General features: G+C 37.6%; 1 protein-coding gene across 3 annotated transcripts in view; it reads left to right on the top strand.

Annotated features, from left to right (window-relative positions):
- cacna2d2a (calcium channel, voltage-dependent, alpha 2/delta subunit 2a) overlaps positions 1–24,409 on the top strand; it is a 260,234-nt gene that overhangs the window by 170,254 nt on the left and 65,571 nt on the right. For all 3 annotated transcript variants that reach the window (XM_038272939.1, XM_038272940.1, XM_038272938.1), the window contains exons 7-8: positions 12,645–12,776; positions 12,981–13,038. In XM_038272939.1, the coding sequence (XP_038128867.1) occupies positions 12,645–12,776; positions 12,981–13,038 (190 nt within the window). The remainder of the gene's footprint in view (positions 1–12,644; positions 12,777–12,980; positions 13,039–24,409) is intronic.

The following is a 24,409-nucleotide window of genomic DNA, read 5'->3' as shown; positions in this document are numbered from 1 at the left end:
ACAAGCAGGAAACCAAAATACTATCATGATTAAACCAAAAATGATTAAACTCTAAGTTCCCCAAGTTCCAAGGTAGATTGAAACCTGTTATACCTGAACAAGATAATGTTTTACTCCTGCAGTAGAATTTTACCCATCAGAAAATTGCACTGCAGCCGTAGAGGTAAGCACTAAGACTAATTGTTAAACAAAAGATGATTTTGGGTTTTGTTTCTTTAAAGTAGAACTTAACATAGTTTGGAGCCTTAGTTCTGCCCACATACTGTATATTATTTGATTATAAATTATCCCTAGCCATGGTGGCGCAGAGACTCTGTCTGACTGCTCCCTCCTCCCACATACTTTCATTTGGGGTTTGAAATCTTGATAAAAAAAGATTTATATATATTTGATGTCTTGTGACCTTTTGACACAAATGAATGCCAAATCATTATTCGAGAGTAGAAAGATACGGCACATTTATTTTTGTCAATTTTAATACATATTCTACTTATGTCTTGAAAATTAAGTTTTTTTTTTTTTTCAAATTAGCTTTAAGATCATGTGACCGACTGACACAAAACTAATGTCAAATCATTATACTAACCTGGAATGCATCATGCATCATGCATCATGCATCATGCATGCGGAGTTGTTTTTATCCAGTTATAATGCATTCACTATTTTCTGATGAGGAAAATCATGATTTAATTATACTTTTTATTGCATGACACTCTGAAAAGCCATTATTTTATTATCCATCTCTAAGTGAACTACTATACATACATAACAGAGTATGTACATAACAGAAAGCAGATGCCCATGGTAAATGGTAAATGGCATGTACTTATATAGCGCCTTTATTCAAGTTAGGAGACTTGACCAAAGCGCTTTACACTACATTCATTCACCCATTCACACACACACTCACACACTGATGGTGGCAAGCTACATTGTAGCCACAGCTGCCCTGGGGCTCACTGACAGAGGCGAGGCTGCCGTACACTGGCGCCACCGGGCCCTCTGACCACCATCAGTAGACAATGCAGGTGAAGTGTCTTGCCCAAGGACACAACGACAATGAAAGTCGGAGTCGGGGCTTGAACCGTCAACCCTTCGATTACAGGGCAAACTCCTCCATCCAACGCCACTGTCGCCCCAGTGGTAGGGCTGCTTAGATCTGTCCTCTCTTTGTGATGATCAAGGACGCTAAGCAAGCAGGTAAAAAAAAAGATGCATAAATTCCTTTATAACCTAAAATGGACACCAAACAGGCTGTTTTGGACACAAAGTCAGGCTTTTAACAAATGTGCAATAAAATATAAAAATAATGCCTGGAACATTTAGAAAGCACTGCAAGACATATAGCCATTTAGTTTATCAGTAACAAATGTTTTATTTATGGATAAAAAGTAATTTACGATATGTTAAAGAAAGTTTAATACATGCACAGTATTAAAAACACTTAATACCAGATTATACTTGCATTTCTTTTACTTATAGAATAAAATAAATGTTCTTATACTAACATTACATACATAACGTTTTTATGCCCTCAATGTGTGTTAGGCAAATTGTTTACAGATGACGATGGGAGAAGCTACCCTCCTCTTTTCCTTTGCCAGTCTCTTGTTTACAATTGCAGATAAAAATCCAAAAAGTGGCTTGGCTTTGCTGTGATGACTGTGAAAAAAACAAGATGTTTTTAGCAAAAAAGTGCAGTCAGGTTATCAAGATTACAATCCTAGTTTTAAATATAATGTTCTAAACGGTAGACCCCCACATATTGGCGTCTGGCTAAAAGTGATTATAGGAGTTTTTTGAGGTATGTGGTCCCAGAATATAATACCAGAGTAGTGTGTATATATATATACACTATATTGCCAAAAGTATTTGCTCACCTGCCTTGACTCACATATGAGCTTAAGTGACATCCCGTTCCTAATCCATAGGGTTCAATATGACGTCGGTCCACCCTTTGCAGCTAGAACAGCTTCAACTCTTCTGGGAAGGCTGTCCACAAGGTTTAGGAGTGTGTTTATGGGAATTTTTGACCATTCTTCCAGAAGCGCATTTGTGAGGTTGCACACTGATGTTGGACGAGAAGGCCTGGCTCTCAGTCTCCGCTCTAATTCATCCCAAAGGTGTTCTATCGGGTTGAGGTCAGGACTCTGTGCAGGCCAGTCAAGTTCATCCACACCAGACTCTGTCATCCATGTCTTTATGGACCTTGCTTTGTGCACTGGTGCACAGTCATGTTGGAAGAGGAAGGGGCCAGCTCCAAACTGTTCCCACAAAGTTGGGAGCATTGAATTGTCCAAAATGTCTTGGGATGCTGAAGCATTCAGAGTTCCTTTCACTGGAACTAAGGGGCCAAGCCCAGCTCCTGAAAAACAACCCCACACCATAATCCCCCCTCCAACAAACTTTACACTTGGCACAATGCAGTCAGACAAGTACCGTTCTCCTGGCAACCGCCAAACCCAGACCCGTCCATCAGATTGCCAGATGGAGAAGCGCGATTCGTCACTCCAGAGAACGCGTCTCCACTGCTCTAGAGTCCAGTGGCGGCGTGCTTTACACCACCGCATCCGACGCTTTGCATTGCACTTGGTGATGTATGGCTTGGATGCAGCTGCTCGACCATGGAAACCCATTCCATGAAGCTCTCTGCGCACTGTTCTTGAGCTAATCTGAAGGCCACATGAAGTTTGGAGGTCTGTAGTGATTGACTCTGCAGAAAGTTGGCGACCTCTTCGCACTATGCGCGTCAGCATCCGCTGACCCCGCTCCGTCAGTTTACGTGGCCTACCTCTTCGTGGCTGAGTTGCTGTCGTTCCCAAACACTTCCATTTTCTTATAATACAGCTGACAGTTGACTGTGGAATATTTAGGAGCGAGGAAATTTCACGACTGGATTTGTTGCACAGGTGGCATCCTATCACAGTTCCACGCTGGAATTCACTGAGCTCCTGAGAGCGACCCATTCTTTCACAAATGTTTGTAAAAACAGTCTGCATGCCTAGGTGCTTGAATTTATACACCTGTGGCCATGGAAGTGATTGGAACACCTGATTCCAATAATTTGGATGGGTGAGCAAATACTTTTGGCAATATAGTGTATATATATATATATATATATATATATATATATATATATATATATATATATATATATATATATATATATATATATATATATATATATATATATATATATACTTATATACATATTTCATTTTTCATGGTTTAATGCTGACAGCTCTGCAGGAGGGGAGACCATGGCTTGGATGCATTTACTGTCTCCCAACAGCTTATCTGGTGTATGTACTGTATTGAGCTGCAAAAGTTCAGATTTTGCAACTGATGTGTATGACACTTTGAACTCATTTGACACAAATCTAGCTTGTATCCTCACAGCACTATACTCACAAAGCTGAAAAGACTTCAAAATGCCTCTCACCATATGTTTGAAATGCACTGCAGGGCTTCCCAACACCCATAGACACGTGTCCATGGTAAATTGCATCTAAACCGGATGCCTCTGATGCTCAGAAATTCAATGTTCAAATCAGTTTATTTAAATTCCGGTTATTTAAATAGTGGCGATTCATAACAAATGTCATGTCAAGGAACTTTACAGAAGCAGTTCAATGAAATCATTCAGACAAATTGGTTAGAATTGTTCTATCTAAGGAAAACCAGCTAACTGCTTTAAGTTATTAAGTTTGTAGGATTTGCTTCATCTTGATGATGCATTTGGCATCACTTGCATTATGTTGCTGACCCAGCAGCAGTCCCTCACACAGAGCATGCATGTAGCAAAAGCAGATTTATTAATTAATTTTAACAGGAAGAAACCTACAGTACACCTGGGCTCAAATGGAACATAAAGAGGCATTTTGGAGTTTTCTAATGATATCGCCAACCGTGGCCATAACACCGAACTATAGCACTGTTCTGCTTGTTCTTAACAAGTTTTGTTTTTTTTCTAACTTTTTTTCACCTTACCTGGATTTGCCATTAATGCTTGGGTTGAGCTGGACGCCTGGTTGTTTCTGAGTATCCACAAAATCCATCTGGAATATAACGCTTCAATTTTTTTGCTAGGTCGGACCTATTTAACCTGGATGGGCTTGACATCAGTAGTCTAATGGGGTAAATAAAAAGGATATTTTAAAGATATTTTTCAGCAAAAACTTACATTATGTCTCTTTACATACGTTACATACTTTCTATGTTAAAAAAAGATAACAGTAAGTAGCTCGATAGGTGTCTCTCTTAGAAATAATCAGTTAAGAAGATGAGCTGAACCAATTTTAATCCCAAAAGACATGGAAGTGAGCACAGAGTGAGACAGGGCAAAAGCCAGGATGGTGTCACAGCTAAACAGAGCATCAGCCTTACATAGGGATTTTTTTTTTTATTCAATCAAACAAAAAGTATTTTCAATAAATACATATTTTTTTTATTGCTGGACATAAGAGGCCACGATTTAAGTTTTGTCCCTGTTTGTTTGTGATGAGAGAAGCCAGTAAACATAAGCAGACATAACAAGATAGGAAAGGTTATACACAAGTAATCTTTACAAAATCACAGAGTTCAGCAGCTGTATTGTCTGGCTTTTTATTTTATACGTTATACTTTTGGTTTGCTTCTCTGAAGCTGGCTATTCATTTTATATGCCAGTCCCGGTCATGAACTCCCAAAGTCTTATGTTTATGATGATAGTTGTAATAGTAGCAATTTATAAAGTAAAGAGGTATTCCCTTTAGTACTAATATGTAATTTACTGAGCAATGCTTCAACCGGACTACCCGAAAGGCTTCCCAAGCATTTAGATAGTGGGCTGCATAAGTGGACATCCAGAATTGACTATGTGACAGATTGTATTTGGTGACAATCTGGTCCAAACATGGATAACTATGAGTTTTTCATCAAATAGATTTCGGACAACTGAGATTCCCCCTTTACGCCACTGCTGCCAATCAACTAATTCCCCACCAATAGAAAGTGTTTTATCCTTTGAAAATATTTTCTTCTTTTTTCAGAGAAATTGAGTGAAACTCCAGTTGCTTATGATTTAAGGCTATTTTGTATTTACTTTGAAGTTTATTTGACATAAATCCTCAAGAACCTGGTGAGTGAAGAAGGTTTTTCGATGTGAAGTAATATATATTGTTTGGGCTTTAGTTGTTTTTAGCGTTAAAACTGTTTACTCCAATAAATGCAGTTTAGTGAATACCCTGCACACAAAAAACTCACAAAGCCTAAAAATATGTTTTTTGTAGCTTTTTTTTTTTCATTTGGAGAATTCTTTGACAATAACGTGAACTTTAAAGAATAAAAGCTGCAATTTGAACTATTTTATACAGGTTATTTTTTCCACTAACAAAGCTATGAAAAGATATTTTTTCCTCTGTGAAAACTCAGGGGAGAAAAAAAAAACTCAGTGTTTGGATGTGTGAGATGCTGCCAGTTCCTGTTGCTGCCATTTTCCCTCCGCGGGATGAAAGGCTTTAAGGTTCAGGCTCTTTTAACACTCAGCCATGCTCAAAATCAGGCCTGAAGGAAAGAGGAGAAGACAGAAAAGAAACAGGAGAATGGATAGAGAGAGATGGAAAATGAACTGTACTGACAACACGGAGGGGAAGAGAAGAAAGGTGATACATGCAGGAGAAGCCGATGTGCTGCTGTGCAGTGATTTTTGAACTGTGGAGGAAGTTATTTGTACATCAGCCTGCCGGTTTGTTTTTATTTGGAGCCTGTGAGGTCTTTAGAATAAACAGCGGTACCTGATCTCTGCCGCTCTGAACTCACATCGCTGTTGGAAAACATCTGCTGAACAGAGATGGAATAAAAAATTGTGAGTATCTGAAGATGTGGTACATAATGTTACAAACATCAATCAGGATAAAAGATTATCTGAAGGTTAATAGCCATAATCATGATATGGTTAACACACTTTCTCTTTAGAAAGCTTGCTCTCCACTCCTGTAGGATTGACATACAGCTTGCCTGCTTTGACAGTAAGAGAGCTTCCTTTGGATGGAGGTTAAAAAAGATTATATTTTTTAATCTAAAATTACAATATGAATGTAAGTCACAAAATGTGAAAATAATAGTTTCTGCTAGCAAAGTAAAAATTTCACAATCCTTTTCAAAGAAACATTTTTTAATGTGAATCAGATTCCTTTCTTTTAATCATTATTTAAAAAAATTAACTAGCTCACGATTATCCAAAATGAGATTCAGGACCCATTTTAATTCTCATTATTAGGGTTTTTAGGTGTTCCGTTTTGTGTGACTTCACAATATGTCCCACATTATGATTTTAAAACTTCATAACAAATAGCTGTTAATGTCTGCCATGTATTATAGGATGATGAAACTATTGCTTAAGCTTTTTCTAATGGCTGTGGGCTGTCAAACTTTGCATTTATAGAGTGGAGTTCATCTCTTTGGACCTTTTAACTATGTAAATCCTGTGAAAATTCTGGTTTTCAAAATGAGATACAAATACCACTGGTGGTTTCTGGGCCTCCTTCCACAGTGCTTTAAAATTTTAGGAAAGATGGATTTTAGGGAAAATTTGAAAAGGTAATTAGTGTCGAGAGCACAATAATGGGCGTAGGGATCTTTACTTTTTGTAGACATTTTTAGAACTCCTAATATTGAACTGAAGAAGATAACAATGAACCGGGAACCTGCTCATACTTATTTGCCATTTATCCTACATATGAATTCAAAACTTGGAGCTAACCTAACATAGTCTAATTGGTATAAGTTAATTGCTATCAACAAAAAAGCCAACATATTAAAGGTGAAGTGGAGGTAGTTCTTTTTCCGGGTGGATCATCAAAATAAGTGGTCCTTCTAATTGTCAATCATTCTGGTTGACATCAGGCCGTCCTATGTGCTCGCCCCCATTTTTACTTACTGGTGATAAGTCTGACATAGTGAATTGCATGTGCAATCATTTTGAACCAAAATGAACAATGAACTAATAATTCTTGGACAGATGTCAAAGACTGAAATGTTTTTCAATATTTGAACAGGTTTCTGTAGAGGAGTCCACATCTGTGGTAAATAACGATCCTTGACTTAAAGTATGAAGTGGAACAAAATAAATTAAAATACTGGCTGTTCATCTCTCTCCTTTGCATTTCATAAAATTTATATTTACTTTTTCAGCAAATCTTCTAATTCCAAATAATATATTAGTTGTTTTTTTAGCTGACATACACACTCCTGACTTTACTTTGTTAGATAAATTCTAGATAGCTGTTGGCAAAGTGGCAACAAGATAAGTGAAAAAAGTAAAAAGCTGTTCAGAAATCGTATTAAAACAGCTAAATTGTCAATAATGTTTCCCCAATTGATTATTGGAAGGGGAAAAAGATTATTGTTGCACACACTTTCATAAATAAAACACCTAGACTGTATGTAACAGTACTTCTTTGTTCTTCGGCGTAATGGCTGACCACTAGCCAAACAGCGTACGACTTACAGTATGCTTAGATCCTACCTAAATAACGTTAATGGGCACGTACGCAAAATCTTTCATTGATAAACAAGTAAGCAATCCACTTCCGACAGTAGGCACATTTTTTGGGGTGGAGAACCACAAATGCGAGAATGCCATCTATTAAGTCGTTTTAGATGAATCTCTACACTTACATTTTTAGATTAGCCCGCTTTCATACCTTTATCATAATTAACTCTTTCTAAATAAGATATGAATTAAACTGGAAATTTTTTAATGCAAAGGCCACAAATTCTACAAATTAATATTCATAAGCTTTTTTGAAGAACTTAATTTCCTCTCTGTTGAAATTTACATCAATATGTTATATTGAAGAACTTGCTGGTTTGTTATTATGGTGATGTGTATTGACTGATGCCAAAAACAATGTAGTAACATTAGTCTATTTCCTGAAGCTGTTTTAAAAACAACTGTGCCTCCAATAACCCACTTCTACTTCTACTGTTACAGACAGTTGCAACATAACCTTTCCGCCACCCTCAGGTGCCACTACTTTAATGTATTCACATCAGACCAATTAATAGAGAATCTGATTTTTTTCATTTTCAGGCAAAGTTTTCCAAAAACCTTTCAAATATCCATGCAACTTATTCCCTCCATTTTACCCTCAGACAATTGCTGCATAAACGATTATAAATCTTCAAAGTCCTCCAGCTAATAGGTTTAGCTCCAAATACCATCATTGATTTTCACGAGGGACCACTTTTGGCTCACTACAGTGCAATTTCTCTGCTCTGTGTGTATAATACTTATTTTTATAGCGTCAGATTAATACAGGGCATAAGGGACAGATCAGTTCAGTCTTAATCTGAGGTACATCACTGTGAAGAATGTATGTACGTGGGGGTTTTGGGGAGGGGTAGGATAGAGACTAGGATGATGGGAGTTGAGGAATGATCTTGCACAGCGACGCTCCATAAATCCCGCTCATAATTGTTTCCCTACTTGGTGTGCAGTCTTGCTCCATAAAGGTGCAAAGCCAAGGGTGCTTTAAATGTCAAGGGAGCGAAGCTCTGATGAATTACCTTTTAAAGATATCACAGAGAAGCGCATTTCAGGTGAAAGATGGGGCCAGGCTGGTGCTCCTAGGCCCTGTCTGACTGCACTGGCACACCCCTCCCACCACCACCACCACCCAAGGGAAATTTGTCTTTTTATCAACTGTCCAGAGAAGTCACAGCATATCCTAACTGAATAAATCAAAGATAATTAGTTTTCTGTGTTGTCTTATCACTGATGTACCATTTTTTTCTTCAGAGATCACCTGCAGATATGCATTCCGGTGAATGTGTGTGTTTTGCCAGATTAGCCCTAACGTTGTGGTAGGTGGCTCCAATGTGACTGTTTTAGTTTTGGCTGGCGGTATAAACACACATGGACCATCTTTTATCTCTTTCAGCCGTTGAGCACAGACACACAAACACTAAAGAATATTTAAAATGTTGTGTTGGGTTAGTTAAGAACACTGCAGAAACGTAGAACCAGTCGAATTCTTTAGATTTTAGGCTACTTTATGGTAATGTTTTAAAATCTTAAGCAGCAATTCCCCAGGTTTTAAGAACCCCTTTATGTGTTTTTCTAAACATCTTTACTGATTTTCTGTGAAGTACAATTGTTTTATCTTGTTTTTTCAGGCTCTTATTTCTAGTCAATAAATCCAAAGGATTATCAAGGTGTGGCAAAGATCCCATTTTTAAAGAATTACCCCAAAATAATTTGTTAATGTTGATATTAAATGGACAGTTTAGGAATAATCTGTCAAAAACTGAGCATACAGATAACCAAATGATACAGTTTCTAGGTTATGTGTCTGGTTTAAACTGTAGTTTGTTTTGTCTGTTTATATAAAAGCCTGCATTTATAACCCAATTCTAATACTATTATTTTATTACAGTGACAAATTCTACCAATTTGCTAAATAGTATGAACTTGTGTTTATACAGTATTGTATAAAACTGTAAATATTGGTTAAATCATGACCATCACCTGCTATAAAATGCAATATGCACATATAAGTTTGAATAGTTTACATCTCAAATGTCACTGTTTCAAAATGCCTTTCAAATCTCTTTACTTCCAACCTTCTGGTTCTTCCCGCCATCTGGTCTCTTGGCGAATGTAAAGACTAACTTATGAAGGATACTTTAACTCTCATGCTGGTCCTTTGGAAAGTATTTTGCAGCATCTTTGGCATGAGGCCTTCTGACATGAATCATCAAAAATCACAGAAGCTAAACTTCAGTGATCATTTTGTGAAAATAGCCAAAGCAAAAATATGGTTTTAGGATTAAGTTCTAGTCAAAAGCTTTTAAAAAGTGATGATGAAAATGTTTCAATTTAGGAAATATGTTCACTTGGTTGTTTTATTCCTCTTCTGACTTTGTGGGCAAGTTGTAGCTTTTTTTCTTTCTATAGTGCAGCTAATCATTCATGTTAATTTCTTTCTCTCAATCACCCATAACACCCTCCACAGGGTTTTTAAGGTTTTGGTAACTTGTACAGCTGCTTCTAACCGCCTCCGTTCTTCCTTTGTGCTTTTGTCTTGAAATTTGGAGGGAAAACATGTCGAGGAGCTCCCCTCGGTGATGGCAGCAATTTGGCTTTCACACACTCATGTCCTCCAGACACTGTTTGGGCTGAGCTTTGTTGTTGTTGTGCTATTTTTTGCATAGTATTTGATTTTGCTCTTTGATAGACAGTAATAACACAGAGCTTTTGTTAGGAAGGGCAATTTTTTTCAAAGGCATAATATAAAATGGCTTCCTGTAGTGTTAAACATAAAAAAATGAATATTTAAAAAAATATAATTTACAGATTTTCTGGTTGATCATTTTATTTAAATGTGACTTTCCAATTTAAGAGACAAACAGAAGGAGAATTTGTTTCCTGCTTGTTTCTTAGCTCTCAACTAATGGCTTGTTAGAAACTTTGCAGTAATTGGAAGCATGGGAAAATTGGATAATGATCGTTTATTTGTGTAAAATTAAAATGCAGTGTTGAGAAATGCTGGACTTGTCTGTTCTGAGGCTTATCTAGCTTTGCTTGGCTGAGTAATTAAATCAGAGGAGCGAGTGAAGTTCTCTGCAGCTCAGCGCCTTTTCTTGTTTCCTCTTTAATCAGGTGGCTATTAAACCTCTGATTGCACTCCCCATCTTCTGACTTCAGTTTAGCTATTAAACACAGACTGAATGCATTTCATTGTGTGGATATGTGTGTGTGTCCATTTTGCATGTTGTTTAAGGATTTTTTTAGAACTGCAAAAAAATAATTGAGACCACAGGTGGATGCAAAATAAGGAGTGTGCAAAATGCAAGTCAGACAGTTGTATTCTGTAAACTTTCCTTTATTCAATTTACTGTTGAACATTTGAGGAGTGCACAACTTTTTTTAAACTCTGATGAGCGATACCTGTTACCTTAAATTCTTTGTGTAATGGATGTATAGCATGCACTAGAATTTGCTTCCAAGTTTGAAGATGTTTCCCATCTATTCCCATTGAACTTTCTCCAAACACAAAATCCCATTTCAAGCCAAACAAGACCCTTAAACAGAGACTAGTGCATCCTAAAGACAAAGCTACCATTGCTAAGATGAGTTGAGTGCTGTATGCAGTTAAATGCAGTGAGGAATGCTCTGATCTTTATATTGGAGATACGAAACAACCTCTCCACAGATGCATGGCTCAACACAGATGAGCTACCTCTTGTAGACAAGACTCTGCTTACAGGGGACACTATTTTAAGGACCAGAATGTTTACATTTTGGACAAAGAAGCCAGGTGTTTTGAAAGGGGTGTTAAGGAAGCCATTTATGATAAGAGAGAAAAAAACAACCTTAAACAGAGTGGGTGGACAGCTTTTAAAAAACTTACAACAAAGTGATAGAGTTGATACCTTCCTGCTATAATCTCAACCCCCATCATCTGTTCAGCCTGGCCAACAATTCCCCCCTAACAACCCCTCTTTCACAGGCATAGACCAGTATCAGGTATTGCAGGCTAACAAAGAACCCAAACGACTTCTCATTCCTAAGGGCCGGGCCCATTCTTCTTTTTCAATTTGCATGTTTTCTAAGCCAAAACAAGGTTTTGGGCTACTCTATAAAGCTTTGAACTCAACACTAATTCTAACTCTGCTAAACCAAAAGAGGGGAGATTTCGGGCTAATCGATTGAAAAAAGTTAAAATCAGTCTGTTATCCAACATTCAGCCGGAACCTTTGCCTCTGCCTGCTGTTAGTGACATGAGGTATGACCCTCCCTCAAGGTGACCCGCCCTGCGTGGGGCGCAGAGATCACAGAGATTAGACTAAAGTCCTGCTCTGACAGCAACCACCGGCCCGAGGTTCCCATATACATCCATCCTGATGCACTCAGTTAACTTCAGCTAGCAGAGGGAAAGGTTGTTCACCTCAACCTTTCACTTATTGAGAGACAAACCTTGGTTTATGTGGGACAGTTTAATATCTTTCTAAATTTTGTTTGTATCATTTTGCATGTCTTTATCTTTAATCTGTTAAATTATATTTTAAATAGATTGCAACACACATTTTAAAAAGAGACAGATGAAGTACAAATAAAGAGGCTATTAATTTCCATGTAATTAGATTCATAGTTTTCTAACCAGCAACTTACAAATTTGGCTCTGTTTGCTTTGTTTAAAAAAAAGGTAGTAATACTGTCAGATCTATTTGCTGAGCAGCAGTCTGATAGTTAAAATACCATTACAGTGTTGTTATTTTCATATTTTGACAGTCTAATATTGTTGATTTTCCCAAGAAAGAACATAAAAGAATAACATTTCAAAAACAGTATTACCACTTTTATGAAATGAATTGTAAATGTGCAATTATATTCATAAGTCATAAGTACCAGTTTCTATCCATCTTTCTCACATATTTACACCTATTTCATTGTATTTTGGAATAAGATGATGAGAAAATTTGCTTTTTATTGCACAAAGGATTTTAGGCTGCTTAATGCCTGCAGAATTTCTTGGCTTCAGGTTTACTTTATTGTTTGTAAGCACCCACAATCTCAATTATTGTTGAAAGTTTTTGTAAGTTTTACATAGGTGTGTTATTTTAGGCCATATCAAAGATTATTTTTTTCTTTTCTGTAGCCCCAGTTATCCTAAATGAGCTCAACTGGACACAAGCTCTGGAGCGAGTCTTCATTGAAAACCGGCGAGAGGACAGCTCTCTGCGCTGGCAGGTGTTTGGAAGTGCCACCGGGGTGACACGATACTACCCAGGTAGGCTCCACAACCATCAGATCAACAATCTGTTGTTTACTAATGACAAAAAAAGTCTTGAGCTTTCAAGTCCTTAGCTGTACATCATCTTACCAGCTTTCTCGCAGCTTAAAAGAGAGAAAATATTTAGGTTTGCTTTGTTTTAATCTTATGCAACATGGCTGAAAATAAATGGATTATAACTAGTTTTGTCTCTCTCCTCAGCCACTCCTTGGAGGGCGCCCAATAAGATTGATCTGTATGACGTTCGCAGAAGACCATGGTAGGTCATGCTTCATTGAGTGTCTGGGTTTGTTGGTTCTGTTAAGGAGCATAGACCACCATATTTTTAGAAACGATCGATACAGTAAAGGTTTTTATGGTAGATCATACTCGGTGCCTTTACATGGATGTTGTCCAAAGCCAGAAAATCTGTCACATTCAAATTATGATTAAATGGATCAATCTTAAGCCAGATTCCATAAAAAAAAATGGCTAGGACCTTTAAAGTTTGACTTAATGAGTACATTTTTCATATTAATATCATAATTATATGGTTCTTTTGTTTTGTTGTTTAAATTAACTGATATTCCTAAATATCTCTGGACTTTGTACAAGTTGTCTTCATCTTGCAGTTAAGACAACTCGTTTAAAACATCACAACAATAAAGCAAATCCTAAAATCATAAATCACACGGTTGTCTTGAAAGTGTGACCTGCTTTACAGGTTCTACATTATTCTTTTTTAAGCCTCACTGAATAACTTATAGGCAGATATATGCCATGCATACTGTATGTATTCCTTTGTAAAGAGAGACCCTCCAAAATATCTTTGGAAATGTAACAAAAAAACAGTTAAATGAACTTAGTTATTCAATCAACAGATATTATAAAGTGGAAATGAAACAGTTATCTAAACTAGCTTAACTCACACGATTGTGTCTTACTATTATTAATAATTATATTAGAAATTAAAAAAATATAAAGGTAAAAATAAATGTAGCATCCATCCATTTTCTGTCATGCTTCATCCCTACTGGGCTCGTGACGGTTGCTGGTGCCTATCTCCAGCTGTCTACGGGCGAGAGGTGGGGGCCACCCTGGACAGGTCGCCAGTCCATCGCAAGGCAACACAGAGACAAACGGGACAAACAACCATTCACACACAAACTCACACCTAAGGAGAATTTAGAGAAGATAATTAAGAGAAGATCCAATTTAAGAGAACCCACACATGTACAGGAAGAACATGCAAACTCAATGCAGGAAGACTTCGGGCCGGGAACCGAACCCCAAACCTTCTTGCTGCAAGGCAGCAGTGCTACCAACTGGTCCACTGAGCAGCCTTGTTATATAATGCTTTGGCAAGTGCGCCGCCATGTTGCAGTACTGCAAGTCCTGATGTCATGGGTTTGGTTGATTAAAAAATTAAATAAAATACTCTTTATTTTATAATTACTTATTTTAAGTTCCACTTTTGGACAATCATCACTCATGAAAAAGTTAATTTTTGTCATGAGTGAAATAAAAAAAAGTTATTTTTCCAGATGGATCATCAAAATAAGTGGTCCTCCTAATTGTCAGTCATTCTGGTGATATGTTTATGTAAGGCCGTCCTACATGCTCATCCCCATTTTCACTTACCGGTGGTGAGTCTTCTTTTGGAAAGTAAGCTTGTATGAGCGATGCAAACAGCAACTTTTAAATAGAGCGTGCACGAGGAGAAATGGGCTCATGCATGCTCTTCCACACGTTTAATAGGCGTTCCCCCGGGGTTGTCCCTAGGGTTGTGCATGTGCATTTTTTTTTAAAGTGGAGAGAGTGGGTCTTTTCAAAAATATGCCTGCAAAGGTCTTCACCTCCTTCAAATACTTTATGCTTGAACCCAACATGTGTATTTAAAATTAAGAAGAGTGTTGCCTTATACAGTGCACTCATCAGCTGAATCCAAAGCTTTACTGGTATGGCAGCCAGTTAGACAACAAGTAAATGAACAACAGATTTATAGTTTGCATGTATTTAATAATATATTATTTCTGCTGTACAACTTACACTTAAAGGGATAGTTCGGTATTTTTGACATGAATCTGTATGGCATCCCCATCACCAGTGTCATGCAATCACACTGACTTACCCCTGGCAGCGTCCTGTGAGCAGAGTTCTCGTCCAGTTTTGGTCAAGCCGAAAGTAGTCCGGCAGGTTTGCTAGACCCAGCGAAATAAAACGTTTCTCTTCCCAAAACATTATGTGTTCAAAAGAGTGATATTTTTGCATCCCAAAAACGTTGTAGTGGAAAAAGTCACACGTCGTTATCAATTGGTCCTATTTTCTCTCTGTTCTTATCAGTGCGCGCCGTCATTCAGACAGAGAGCTCAACAACAGCCAGATGCATGTCTCCCTCCGCCTAGCTCCTAGCTGGGCGGAGGGAGACATGCATCTGGCTGTTGTCAGGTTAGTAGGCCCTAGCTGTCTGAATGACGGCGCGCACTGATACGAACAGAGAGAAAATAGGACCAAGTGATAACGACGTGTGACTTTTTCCACTACAATGTTTTTGGGATGCAAAAATATCACTCTTTTGAACACATAATGTTTTGGGAAGAGAAACGTTTTATTTCGCTGGGTCTAGCAAACCTGCCGGACTACTTTCGGCTTGACCAAAACTGGACGAGAACTCTGCTCACAGGACGCTGCCAGGGGTAAGTCAGTGTGATTGCATGACACTGGTGATGGGGATGCCATACAGATTCATGTCAAAAATACCGAACTATCCCTTTAATGCATTTTTAGAACCTCTTATTTATATAATACAGACACAGCGAGAGTACTCCGGAATAAGTAAAGAGGCAGTTTGGCTTTCAGTCGTCTGTGCAGTACAAAAACAAACAGAGACCTTTACTTATATGGTGTTTTCAAGTCAGGAGTCCCCTGAGAAGAAAAGGTAAATAAGTATACGCCATTTATCATTCATTATTCCATGTATTCATTTTTTGTAACCTTAAGTTAATTGTTAGTTTCATGTTTTTTTTTTCTTTCGATAACTTCAATAACTGATTTAATTTATGTTTACTTGTAGGATAGTATATACTTTTTTCATTAGAGTTGGAGTTGGGTCCTATTGAGATACCTCTCAGGTGAATAAAAAGAGGTTTGTGGATGGAAAAGTCAACTAACAATAAAGTTTTTTTTTATTAACTTGACCTGAACCATATTCAAAATGTGTGGACTATCATCAAAATTCAGGACAAGCCTCAGAAATTCACCAGTTGAAAAACAAATTTTAACCTTAAACCTGTGAGAATAGGAATTAATTCACAATTCTAACTTATTCATCAAGGTATGTTACATATTGATCTTTGTTTTATCTTGAAAAACCATTAGGTCAAAAGAAATAAGGACCAAACCCATCATGGAAACCCCCCAAATGTCAGGAGCGAGGACAGATGGACCCAGTATTCAGGAGAGACAGTCAGTAGGAAAGTTCAATAGGTTTATTAAAATAAAAACAAAAAGCGGAGCCGTGGCTCGCGGACACTGCAGGCGGGGGGCGGGGCACCACCCAATCTCAGACACTCTGGGGGAGAAACACAGGTAAGTGACCACGATCAACTGATAGAAGATTAACTGTGTTGGTCACTTACCTTGTTTAACAGTCAATACCATGAGTGTCCCCAGTGCTGCAGTCCCAGAGGTGATGCTGGAAGCCGATCCTGGTGAGGGATCCAGAACAGACAGAAACAGACAGGATCAGGTGCAGACAGGCAGGCACAGTGGAAGAAGGTAGCCGAGACAGGACGTAGGAACCGGAACTTGAAGCAGGACTTTAAACTGGTCTCCTCCCTGGAGCCAGGCTTACTTTGATAAAAACTGAACCTCCCCCCACAGTAAGCCAAAAACAAAGAGGACTCCACGGGGGAGGAACAGTGGACGATCAAGAGACGAGACAAACACTAAAACTCTCTTTCCACTGGCAGCTAGGATCCAGGACATGAACCAAATAAAACTGAACAGAAAGACTGACAGAAAGACAAGCAATGATCTGGCACTGAATGCTCAGGCTGAATTGAATATAAACCAGAGGGAACAGGTGAGAGGGATAAATTATAATTGAGGCAGGGAAGGAGGAGGGCAGGTGAGAGGAGTTATTATTTAGGGAGGGGCAAACAGGCCAGATCATGACACCAAATTATTCTTAATGTGCGAATGTTAACTGGAATTATAGTTTGATTTCTCAAGAGTGTTTCAAATTTAGGATATTTTGCATGTAAGTGCTGCATAAATTAAACCACCTGCAGGACTGTGAGATCGTAAGACATAATATCAGAAACATTTTGTCATGCTTGCGTATTTTTCATAATCTTTGGTTTAAAATTAAGAATATTTAATGTGAGAAGAAATATTCTTTTAAACTTTTTAATTTGCTAAGGGACAAAATAACAGAAACACATACAGAAGATCCTTCTGGAAAAAAATGAGGCCGTCCACCCACTGTATCCTCCTCTCCTACCCACCTATGGGTTTCTGTCCACCCTATACACTTTTAATCTACCTGCAGCTGTCACATCGTTTTTGTGGCGCTCCTGCCTGTTGCCTGGTAACAGGTTGGAGTGGAGTGGACATAATCATGACAGCGGTGTTGATTAGACCTGACCCCATTTTCTATCTCGGTCTCCGGCCAGTTTAAATTGAGTGGCTGTTTGAGGTCAGGTCGAGCCGGCAGATGAAGTCAGAGAGCTCGTACAGAGCAAGCACACAATAGAAGCTTTCAATTCTGTTCTTGTTGTTTTGGTCTATCAATAAATAAAATACGTTTTGACATTAAACTAAACATTAAGATACATACATAAAACCTAATTATAACTATCAGCCACCTCAATGTCCATGACTCAACCAATCTAAGTGGTTATAAAAGAAATTATAAAACACTTTTTTTCTAAGAAACAAATCTGATCAAACAGCTCTATAGCAGGTTCTTCAATAGGAAGGTTATTTCAGATGTGCTTTTCAGGAGTTTTATGCCCTAAAGTTTTTTTTGTAAGAGGGGAAGAAGATTTCAAAAACCCTTTGGATCTAAAACTACTGGTGAAGGAATGGTAGGGATGAAACAGGTAAACGTTGCTGCTACTTTGTGTTGTTGTACGTTTATTTGCGCTCTAGGAACTACTTCTGTCCCACCCCCATTTCTGTCTAATCTGAATGCATCCAACTGCGTTTTTGTCTATTGGGGGGCCTTCCTAAAAAAGTGCCTTTCATCACATACAACACAAGAGTCATGAGATGTATTTCAAGCAGGTTTGCATTTCAAGGTCATAAAAAGATTATTTTGAGAGGCCAACGTATTGTTTGGAGAAATATACCTTATTATTGCTGGGCATAGAATTCATTTTAAAATAGTGATAAATAAAATAGGCGTTGGAGGTGAAAACTCATTAGATTTATTGATTTATCTCAGACATATGTGGTCCATTAGAAGACATTTCAGACATTTTAAAGCCCCTCTGTCATTTTAAGCAAGGATTTTAAGTTATTCTCCTCATTCTGATGATAATAATAAGGTTACATCACTGAATATCAGTAAAAAAAAATATGTCAGTGACACTTTCTATTACCATGAAACTAACAAGGCTTCCCTCTGACAAATTAATTAGGTAAAAGCAGACAAATGTCTCCTCAGTGCTTCACTGTCACTTAAGACTTCCCCATAAACAAGCAAACTGCTGTAAACACAAACTGCTGCACAGAGGGACAAGTTTGAACATTAATCCTGTCTTTCATGTCAGCTCCATACCCAAACTACACCTGAGCTTAATTCCTGCATGTGTTTCTGAACCGGAGACAGGAAGGAACAATGGATAGGAAGGATGAGTGAGGCCCACTGAGCGGAAGCAAATTGTGTGACGAGGATAGACAGAGGAAGAGGGGAGGAAGATGGTCTGCAAAGTGACACCTTGTCACCTCTCCTGCCCTCCATGTTTGTCACTGTCATTTTGTTGAGCGTTTCCCCCATGTTGGACTCAGAGGTGCTCCTGTAGCCTGTTGCTTAGCAACTTGTGCCAAAGTGTAGCAGAGTGAAGTGGCAGGGTGTACGGAAGGGTGGGGTCATGATGTATCAGGTCAGGCTTGTGTGATTATAGTCTAACAGGCTGCCTACTTGACTGACTTTCACTGTGGAGGTCCAACGGTTGCAGGGACAGTTGGTGGGGGTTAGAGGGGGCCATTATACGTGTCTAAGTGATATCTGGAGATTCTGGCATCCATCCATCTGAAAGACAGTTACATGAATCACATTTTTTAGTATTGCACAAGGCATCTTAGATATTAAAAAGAACAGATCTAAGCATCAGTAGAGCATAAATATCCCAACTCATTCTAGTTATATTCCAATTTAATAGCAAGGCTTATAAAATGAAACAAAAAAAACATTTTTTCTTGTTTATTTATCTACTTATTTGATGCAACTTTGGATTCATAATGCAGATATTTTTTTTCTCAAATTTTAGGAAAAATTTAACTTGTAACAATAAACTCAAAATAGCAGACAAATATGGGGAAATATGTGTGTTTAAAGGGTAAAGGCTATTAACACTTTTTTTTTACCTCTACCTTTGATATACATGCGGTGTGTAGAGGCGGTGCATATCCTTTCTTATAGGTGCATGATTTCCTTCTCACAATTTAAACATTTATCAGATCCATCTGGTGGTTATACGCTCCAAGCAGTTTACTGCACATCTATTAGCTGGAACATCCTTCAGTAACATCTAGACTGAAACAGAGTCTAAGTAGAGTTTCTCAATCATAGCAGTGGTTTGGTTGGCTCAGGCAGTAATTAGTAATTGTTTGTTAGAAAATACATTTCTAATTTTAACTGTTTTTACTGGACTGTATCCTGTCTGAATAGCTTTTTTTCCCCCTTCTACTCATCCATCATCACCCTCAAGAAGATTAATGATCCAGTCATTGCCCCTAATTGTCACCAATTACTGTGATATTAAATATTAACATGTTTCTGTTTTATATATATTCTTTCCATTAAATGAAGCAAAGTTAAGGGTAAGGTTAGGCAGCAGAAGGAGAAAGGTAGAACTGAGAGAGAAATAACCAAAGAAAAGGCGCATAGTCCTGTTAGCCAAGCGTTGCAAAGATCCCATTACCTCCCAGGTTCACAACAGCATGTAGGCTATATCACATATTGATTTCTTCAAAAAGTCAATCTAACCTCGTCACAAATATTATGACTGCTGGACAGTCCCTGAAGCTGGGGCTGCCTAAAACAATATTCCCAACAACCAGAGCCGCCTCCTCCTATTGTTTTTTTTTTTTTTCCACGCCACTTCAGATAGACGTTGAGTCTGAGGACATCACTATTGTTATTGCTGAAGGTGACACAAGACTTTAACAGTTTTACCCAAAGATTAAATTGCATCATTGGCTGTAACTGTCTGTGAACGGTGTGCTTAAGAAATATTCGGAATATAAATGAGAAGAAGATTTTGAAATGGAGAACATGTTGCACATTTCCCGACATACTAAAATAGGGAAGTTTGAATGATGGGAGCAACACTTAAGAGTGATCAACAGAAAGTTGAATAAATAAGCGGCAGACAACATCTCCGTCTCCTGCAGGTTAGCTGGGAGCTGTCCTCCTATATTTTTATCTTAATTCAATCTCAATTCGCCTTCCACATCCACGGGAGCACTAAGAGAGCAGCAGTCCATAAAATAATAAGCCCATCAGCACAACACAAATTCAAACACACGCTCTCTCTTACTGAGCTCTCTGTTCAGTCTTTCCATTATTTTGTGCTTACTGTCCTCACATCATCTGTAAATGATGCATTAATATCAAAGTACGCTGACTGTGTGCACATTTCGCGGAAAGCAGAAGGTACTATATGCAGCCCCATGATTACCAATAAATGCTGTGAAAATGTGGCAAATCAGCACAGTTCATATCAGCAAATATTAACAGTAAGCTTCACTATAAAACATGCCCAAACTATTCCATGCATCTGTTGCATGTTTCTGCAAATGCTTTAGATTATTGCTCCCATTTAAAATGTAATGCCCAACACTTTATGGAATGGGTCAGGGTGCATAAACACAATCTCCTTCGAGGGAGTCAGCCCCAGTTAATGTATTGATTGTACAGCACTGGGCTGTGATAAAACTATTTCATGAATTTCAATGAGACTCTTTTACCACACTGTTACAAAAGCAGCAAACAGCAATCACAGCAACGCAGAATATGTTGTGTTCATTGCTTGTATAATGCAGTTTTGTTAGATTTATTTTGGTAGAGGTTCGGGGGGAGTTGTAGGGGTGGGGTGGCTGTGAAAGCCGCTTTAATCTCGCCTCTCTTGGAGCGATACCTTGTTCTGCCCTCGGTGTAAAGAGCACACGTCGGCACGTACCTGGCTTTATCTAGATCAAGATTTTGTCACAAACAGATCTGTTATGTTTAGAACCCTTTTATATTACAAAAATGTGATGTATTTTAGTTTTTTGGTATTTATGGTCGCATGAGCTGATGCTAGAGATATGTGAGGAGATGGGGTAAGTACATTATCTTTGTGGTATATTTAACCATCATAATGAATTTCCTAGTTGAAGTATTGTAGTTATTATAAATAGGGTATTGTGACCTAATGATAAATTCTGTAAGTGTGGAAGCCGTCACATGCTCGTCAGGAGGCCAAGCAGTCTATGAAGTGGGACCCAAACCCTTTGAAAGATAAACATTCTCCAAAGAGTTTCCAGCTGACACATCTTTAATTTTTTCTGGTGCAGCAAATCAACCAAACCACACCAACCCAGTACAATGGCAGACATGTTTCTTATATAGAGAAAATAACAAGAAAAGGAAAAAAAAATGTTTCAAATTAACAGATAAAGTTGAAAAACATTTACCCATAAAGCCAAAAAACTAATATTTTAATTCAACCCAAACAACTACTCAAAACTTAACATAGAAAACACCATACTTGAGACCAGTGCTGTCCAAACCTGCTTTCAGAGGGAAACAGCAAAAGTGAGTATTTCACGATGAGCTTTGATATTTTAACTCTTTAATTCATGTGTTTCCCTTCTAGGAAGAGTTAAGCAAAAAAATTGTAAGATGAAATCAATTTACCTTTTTACAAAAATGGAAAAAGATGTGGCCTACCAAAGAAATCACACCCCAAACAAATCCACTGCACCCAAAACAACCAAAATAAACCAAGTTACAAAACCAGATGCTGTGTTTAATTGTTATTTAAACCAATATACAGGAAACAATTGCTCATTATTACAAAACCTTTATTATTATTGAAGTGTTACTGTGTTCTTCCATCAGATGCCTTAAAATAAGATATGCCTGGAACTCATGACATACCAGACTTTAAAAAGTATCAATTACCTTACAGACAGCATGTATTTTTGATATTTTTCACTCTTAATTGTTGAATGCTATTACTATTAAACAAATATACCAGAGTAAGAATTTTTTCTGAATGAGAATGTTTTTATTTATTAAGGGTGGGGGGGAAAAAAATCAAAATCCTAACCAACCCCTATGGAGAAAATTTTCACTCTTGTTTAGAGAAAAAACTTAGAGGAGGAGAACTACAGTAAGTTCAGACATTAAGCCCTGAAGAATAACAGAATCACTAAAATAGAACCTCTGCCAAGAGGCAAAATTTGCCCCATATTGTGATTTAGCTAAAACTCGCACATGATCTGAATCATTAATATATTTAAATGAATTTTTCTTTGACATAAGGGCACAATTCCGGGAAAAAAATCCATAAGATACGTTCATAAGTTTTAAAGTAAGCGATCTAACAAACCAGCAACATTCCCTTGTTTACAGTTTTTGTCTTAAGAGGCTGAGGCTGTCAGTGGTCGCTGCTGCCACCCTCTGGTTTAGTGGGTAACTAAACCTCCGGCGCCAAATATCTCTATCTCACAATGTAAGAGAATCTTTTAAAATTTACCTGTATCCAGATTAGGCTCTGGATCATCACCAACATTTAATGGATTGTTCCTTGGCATGAGAGACACAACTGATAAAAAATTCATTAAAATCCATTCATAACTTTTAAGTCATTTAAAAAAAAACAGACAAACCACCGCCTCCACCAAAGATATATAATCTTTGGTGGACATAAGTAAGCAATACATAAATTGCTTATTTACGTCCACGTAAATAAGCAAGAGATGAGAAAGGCATTATCAGTCAATCAGTAAAGAATGTCAAATCCATTTGGCATTCTAGAAAGCCACAATGAGATTTTTTTATGCAATAGAAAAACATGACAAAGTGGCAAACCTTCCCAAAGGTGACACACCCACCATAATTAATCCCGGTCACAATAGAACCTAGAACATCTAAAGCACTACTAACCTCATTTGACTATACTAAAGTCACTTTGAGCATTCAGCAATAAGAAAGTATCAAGGCTGCAACCAGTGTTAAGCATCAGAGTGAAGACTGAGAAATCCAGCATCATAAGGATGCACAAAAGTTTTTGGAAAATATTAACAAAAGACATTTTTGAAATGTGTTTAACTCATTACATCTGGTGTTTAACTTAAAAAGTTAAACACCAGATGTAAAAGTAGAAAAAGAAAAGCACTTTACAGTCACTCAAACACTGATGATCTTGGGCCACTATGGGACATGGAGAAGTTGTGGTCATTGATAGAACCATGATTTCTCTCCCTACCAGAAAATTTTAAAGGAGAATAGTCATCAATTTGCGACTTTAAGGTCTAATGCATGCAACATAAATAAATGACAGAAGATTACCTAATTAGAGTACAGCCCCTGAGACTGGTATGTGATTTTATGAAGTTAAATAGGCTGTTCATGGTGCAAAACCATCCAGTAGTACTAATATAAAACAACTCTTAAAAAGAGAGTGGGACAACATTCCTTTACAAAGTGATTTAAAATATTATAGATGCTAATAACTATTAGCAAAATGTTTGATAGCAACCTGCAGCCAACTACAGTATTTAGGGCAGGGGTGTCAAAGTTATTTTTATACTAGGCCACTCAGTCATCATCACATCATGAAAAGAGCCAGCTGCACAAATAAAACCTTTGATTTCATAAATTCCTTTACAAATAGCACACTACTCTGGTATTATAACTTTATTTTGCAGTTTTTACTGCTTTGTACACTTTAGAAGAATATGTTTTTTTACTTTGTGGCATGATATGTCTTTTTTGGCTCTATGGGGTGCGACAAATTGCACTAGGGCGTGTGAGCAGGGGTACATAGAAGAAATCTGTACTGAAGAAAATTCTTTTGGATGGCATTTATTGTTAATACCCAACATCCAATGGCGGAAATTTTTTTGTTTACACATACAGTAATAAAATGCTTTTCAGCTAATTTTTAAATCTTGCGATCTAGACTTAGCGTGACAATTTTACAAGAACTCTGATTTCATCTCAAATAAACAACAGTCCTTCTGCCGCTAGATTCACTGTTGTGGTCTTTTAAAGCCAAGTAAGAGATTTTCACTTGGATTAGCCTATGTCTCAAGCCAGGATTTTTTATGATTAACTATTTCATTGATATGAAGTCTCAGATGGTAGGTGTTTAACCTTTCTAACTGGTGCATAGAATGAACAGGAGCTGACACACTATTAATGTATGTTA

The sequence above is a fragment of the Cyprinodon tularosa genome, unplaced genomic scaffold, assembly GCF_016077235.1.
Source record: "Cyprinodon tularosa strain WSP-4 unplaced genomic scaffold, ASM1607723v1 ctg85, whole genome shotgun sequence".
NCBI classification, from domain to species: Eukaryota; Metazoa; Chordata; class Actinopteri; order Cyprinodontiformes; family Cyprinodontidae; genus Cyprinodon; species Cyprinodon tularosa.
Note: the sequence above shows the minus strand (reverse complement) of the source record. Positions and strands in the feature narration are given on the sequence as shown.